Here is a 5,655-nt window from a genome sequence, read left to right on the forward strand (position 1 = left end):
ATTATATTTTTAATTACCTAAATTCACATTAGATATAAACATATAGTTTTAATGACTTGGTCTCCTTAAAGAGTAAAATATTTCGTAAAAGATTGAATATGTGTCAAATCCCGTCTTCCATGTGTTTAAATTGAGCTAAAATTCTATATGGTAAAAATTTCAATTGAAAGATAGAATGATGAGAAAAATAGTGCTCATGCCCTTCGAAAATAAAATGAATATTTTTTCTTCTATCGAACAATCACATTTTAACCCCAATCAATTGAAGCACTCAATTAAAAAAAAAAAAAGAAATCTTACCAACTGAACGTTATTATAAAAAAAATTATCATGTTCTACACAAAAATGTTGAAGCACTCAATAACTTAACAATTTATGTTTATACAATATGCATTGTGTACGTCAGAATAGAAGTATGCATAAAATATTTACCTTTCATATCATAATGATGTTCACAAGGTGTCAATATAGTAAAACTACCTTCTTTTTACATCACAAAATAATATAAGACAACCAAATGTGTTGGGTTCAAAAAACAAGTTCACAAAATATATAGTGTTGAGTTGAAATGTTAGGTGGTCAATCTAAAGGGTTCGAGCAAGTAGAGGGAATCAAAACATGAAAATACAGATCCAAACCTAGGACATACATCTCAAAAAAAAATTAAACCATGGGCTAAAGAAATTTTACGACCATTGAAAGAAAAAAAAAAAAAGAGAAAATAAAATCCATACGAGGTAGATAAAGTAAGAAGAGAGAAGATGATAGAGATGAACCATCAACAAAAGAAGAGATAAGATGAGAGAAGAGGAGACACATGAGAGAGAGAAATAATAAATTGAAGGATAATGAAAATACATGAGAAAATGGATGAAAATGAGAGTGATAAAATGTTGGATTTTTCTATTTTTATGAGCGCAACATGCATGGGTCCAATTTTTTTTTAGCTACTCAAACCAACTCGAGTTGAGCTATCAAATAGCTCCGGCACTTTAATATAAACTTTGAGGTCCAAGGTTGGATCTCTGCCAATAATATCAAATAAAAAAAAAAAAAAATCCTTTAGCCGAATGTGGACGTAGTTGATTAGATTTGCCCTTTTTATTTCTTTTAAATTGGGTCGTTGTGCGTAGAACTTACAAGCAGTCCAACCAAATTCTACTGTTCCTTCTCTCCCTCGTTTCAATCTCGCTGTTATTGTTTTCAGGCATTCTAAAAATTCCCTTTCCTTCTAGGGTTTGGAGAATCCAGGCGACTACTTCTCTTCTTTCTCTGTCATGTTTCCTTTGAGTTCTGTCCGATTCAAAGCAGGATTTCTATAATCACCGCCAAAATTTCTCTTCAACCATTTGTCTAATCGGAATCCGAAATCCCATCTGTTGGTTCTTCAAATTTTATCTCCTGCTTCATCATTCAATCGATAAGGGTTTCGTATCAATTATGATTACAATCTTTAAGCCCTTTATGACCTTCATCGTAATCGTTCACAATCTTCGTGTCTTTGGCCCTGGATTGAATCCCTTTGCACCCTACTGCGTGGCTCATCATTCTGTTACTGTTTCTCGTTAATTCTCTTTGCTTTCAGTTTTTCCTTCCAATCCTCCTTGACCCTTTTAATTTTACTTTGTTACTCCTTTGAACCATGTAATTCTTGTGTCTTTCTAGGTTCTGGGTTTTCTTGCCATAGAAACAAGTTTTGATTTTATTGTCAAAGAAGGGAGTTCTGTTTCTTGTTTTTTGCGATTTACAAACTATTTTGAGCGAGGTTGGTTCGAGTTGACTGAAAGGGAATTTGAGGACATGCCTCAGGAACAGAGGAGCCAGATTAGTCGAAGCCTTTCGAGAAGGCGTTCCTTCCGATATGAAGTATTCAATACGGATGACAGGGGATGGACTTCACTCCACATTGGTGCGAGAAAGGGTGACCTTAAAGAGGTGAATTTTGTATAATTTCTACCCTGCTGGTTTCTGAATTGGATCGAATTGCTGTTTGTTTTTCCATCTTCATTGCCTTTACAATTATGTTGTCATTAATTTTATTGGAAGGAGAATTGCATGAGAACATTGAAACTTGAAAGACTGATATACTAGTTCAGTTTAACATTCTAACATTCTTTTGTGAGGATCAGATTGTTCTACAAGGAAGGGATAAGGAGGGGAAGGTTTATTTTCACATAAATTTCATCCCCTCCCTTTTTTTGTTAATTGGATTTGGAGGTTGGGTAGTATGGGTCAATTGCCCCAACAAAAGGGATAAGGAGGGGAGGGTTTACTCCTTGGTTATTTTTAACGAGGAAACTCATGTTTACTAACCTCGAACTATGCAATCCTCTCCTATCCTTCTATTCTTTTCTAGGAGTGTTACTGTTTGGTAGTAGTTTTTTGACATTTTGAGTTGTGACTTGTGTGAGTGCACATCGTGTTATCTTTTGCTTTGTTGTGTGCGTGTATATATTTTGTTATGTTTGGATGCAAAACCACTTCCATTAAGAAGAATAAAATATCACAAAAAGAGGCCAAGCAAAAGTAATTGTCCATGGCAAAAGGGAGCAACCTGAAGATAATAGGAATGAGCTTTAACTGTTGAGGATTAGACAATTAAGGAGAATATCTCAGAATAGTCAGACACTGAAATAGGGCCAAATCCTTTTGTCTCCTTGAAAACCTCATGTTCCTTTCTAAGTAGTTTTTCTATACAACTGCCTGGAACCTTGCTTTTGAGTGAAACTTATATTTGTTTCAGAAAGTGTGTGGTGAATAACTTCTTCCAACATAGTGCAACGAGAATGGATTGGAACCAAGGCCACCCAAAAACCTGGAAAGGGGGTGGTAACTGAATAAATATGTTACTTCATTCTCTCATTTCTTCTCCCTCGTCTCCTTCTCTAGCAGTCAGAGTGTTCTCTTTATACATATTGTCTTTCATGTTCTTTTTTTTTTTTTCAAGGTATCTCAACTTTTGTTCACTGGCTTTACTTGTATTCCCCCTCCCTAAATACCAAACACATGGAAAAAACAAAGGTTATTTGTCTCCTGGTGGATACTTAGCTGTTCTTTTGTTTTCTTTGCAAATACCATGGGTTTCTTTTGCTCGTTTATTCCTTAGGTGATAGCTGTTGGTTTTATATATTTATTCTTGACTTTTCATTTCCAAATATGATGGCTTGAAGGTTTTATTCTCCCCTTCTTGATCAGGTGAAACGTTTGCTCAATGATGGAATGGATGTGAATGCAATAGCATGGGGCCCCAAATCAAAGGGCTTGACCCCCCTCCACCTTGCTGCCGAGGGTGGACATCTTGAAGTAATGGATGAATTGCTTGAACGTGGTGCTAACATTGATGCTAGAACCAAAGGTGCTTGTGGCTGTAAGTATCTTGATCTCTTGTGGATTCATTTACCTTGGAATTGGCTAAATATAAAGCTGGAATTGATTTTTATTCATATTTTGCTGAACATGTCTCTTATTTTATTGTTATTGACGAATCGGCTATTTGAAATTTTAGAAAAGAATCTCCTGAGGAGTGATCTCACTTAATTCAATTCATAAACAGTTTTGCTAACTTGTACTATTAAATATGAATCAAGTAACCTATCCCAGTAAATTAGAAGCCGTAGGAAAAAAAGGCAGGCATAAGTTCGAAAATAAATACGGAGAATTAACATGTGCTAAAATTTATAATCCTTGAAAATAGAACTCAGGTAAAAATTCATCGACAAAACTAACTAAAGAAAGGAGAAGGGAAGAAAAACTAGTTTTACGAGTTTGGCAAATTTGTGATAGGAATGTTCTTTTTCTCTGTGGGACTTGGCTTGAATGGGATGGAAATCCTTGATTTAATCAAAGGGAATGGGGAGTGAGGGGGAAATTAATTTCCTGTTGCCTAAATGGGGATGGGGATGGGGAATATATTTCCTTTCCCTAACCCAGTCCTTGTCCCTGCCTATATATATATTATCATTGGAGATTGTTATGTTTGAATCAAATGTATGGATAATTTGAATTGTTTGAAGCATTTTAAACCCCTATGTATGGATTAAATTAGATAATTTGATATGAAATGTTATTTTATTTCTATAAAGAGGTTTAAGATTTTTCTCTTTAAATAGGGATTCTTTGTAAGTAATTTACCATTGTGGAGAGTTGACTATTTTGTTGAAAATTTTCTTTTAAAAAAACTAAATGTAGAATATCCCCACGAAATTGGAATTTCGCAGAGATGAGTAATGAAATTGGAGATGGGGATGGGGACGGGGACGAGGAAGCAATCTCCATTCTCCATTGCCACCCCCTTCCACCTTCCGACCTCTTATTTCACTCATTCTTTCTTTCTGATTTTGTTGGTTATAACTTCATTTTTTGATCCTGCACCACGGCCTTGGTGTTTATGTCCCGTAACTATTGTGTTGGTGCCATGGTATGCTGGGTTCTCTCTAAATAACATGTTTGAGGAGCAAGTAGGCTGGCACCGTGGGAGACTTGTAGGCATATGGTGGTGCTGGTCTCGTAAAACTCTCATATTTCCCTAAACATGTAGATAAACAACCAGAATTTCTAAGTACCTAAACATATTAATTATTATCAAATAGGAAGAGTAAGAATATATAAAATGTTCAGGCCCTGTAGATATCCTAAACATTCATTATATTGACAATGAACCCCAGGGACACCTCTGCACAGTGCAGCCAAAGAGAGAAGGAAGGAAGCTGTGAAGTTCCTTGTGGAGAATGGAGCATTCTTGCCGGATGACATTAATGACTGCAGATTTAATCCTCCACTCCATTACTGTCCTGGCCTTGAGTGGGCATACGAGGAGATGAAGCGTCTTCAACATGAAAATAGTTCATCTGGAGAGACATCTTGCAGCTCTGAGAGTTGAAAACCCATCCTCCCCATCCTTTGGTGGTAGGTGTTGTTGAGTTTGATTCTGTTTTTATGAAGACATCTATCCTAAATCTTTATGTATGTTGAATCAGATATGCTTTTTGTTCTGTGGAACTACTTATGATGTCTGTTGTCAAACCATAAACTGTGTTGTGTTTGTAAACCTTTGCCAACCGTGGATTAATTTGAATTTTCTCTTCTTAATCGTTGCTGCCTCTACTAGAAGTCAAATTAACCATTGCAATATAACCATGAAAGGCATGTTTTTGAAATCTCAGCTGTCAGAAAAAGCTACTACCTAATCTGATCTCCTGAAAGTTTTAGGATTGCACATCTTGAATTTCACTTGGAGTAATATAAAGACATGATTTGCCTTAAAAAAAATCATTTCTTGATTCATGTACTTTTAAAGTTTTTTGTTATTTCAAGATGTTTATTTCGATTGCTTTTCTAAGTACTTTTGAAATGTTTGTTTTATTCACTGTATTTATTTGTTTTTGTTTTTGGTTTTTTTAATCTAATTTTTTCGGTCATAGTTGATAGCTTAGTATACTAGGTATATGATTTGAAATGTTTTTTTTTCCTATAATAAGGTAGGGGGATTTGAACCACTGGTTTTTTTGTTGCTAACACATTTGTATGCTAGTTGAGTATGTTCATTTTGGCTTCTCAAATATTGACATTACTTTGAAGGAATAAGTTCCCATTATGAATAAATTTTATGTTACAATTTTGTATACATAGACCAGATTGATGGAAGTTAAAAATCGA

General features: G+C 35.1%; 1 protein-coding gene across 1 annotated transcript; it reads left to right on the forward strand.

Moving 5' to 3' along the window:
* The first annotated feature begins 1,116 nt into the window (after positions 1-1,116).
* LOC120088992 (phytochrome-interacting ankyrin-repeat protein 2-like) lies at positions 1,117-5,088 on the forward strand. The gene is made up of 3 exons (XM_039046433.1): positions 1,117-1,935; positions 3,196-3,367; positions 4,665-5,088. Exons 1-3 carry the CDS (start codon positions 1,801-1,803, stop codon positions 4,877-4,879), a joined length of 522 nt encoding a protein of 173 aa, XP_038902361.1. The 5' UTR covers positions 1,117-1,800; the 3' UTR covers positions 4,880-5,088.
* The last annotated feature ends 567 nt before the right edge of the window (positions 5,089-5,655 follow it).

This window comes from Benincasa hispida, chromosome 1 (genome assembly GCF_009727055.1).
Source record: "Benincasa hispida cultivar B227 chromosome 1, ASM972705v1, whole genome shotgun sequence".
Classification (NCBI taxonomy): Eukaryota; Viridiplantae; Streptophyta; class Magnoliopsida; order Cucurbitales; family Cucurbitaceae; genus Benincasa; species Benincasa hispida.

What these genes read in the sequence shown, in the direction of transcription:
- LOC120088992 (XM_039046433.1), top strand. Translation starts at nt 1,801, where the DNA reads ATGCCTCAGGAACAGAGGAGCCAGATTAGTCGAAGCCTTTCGAGAAGG. An exon ending in GAAAGGGTGACCTTAAAGAG is followed by an intron (nt 1,936 to 3,195) that starts GTGAATTTTGTA and finishes CTTCTTGATCAG; the next exon opens with GTGAAACGTTTGCTCAATGA. An exon ending in AACCAAAGGTGCTTGTGGCT is followed by an intron (nt 3,368 to 4,664) that starts GTAAGTATCTTG and finishes AATGAACCCCAG; the next exon opens with GGACACCTCTGCACAGTGCA.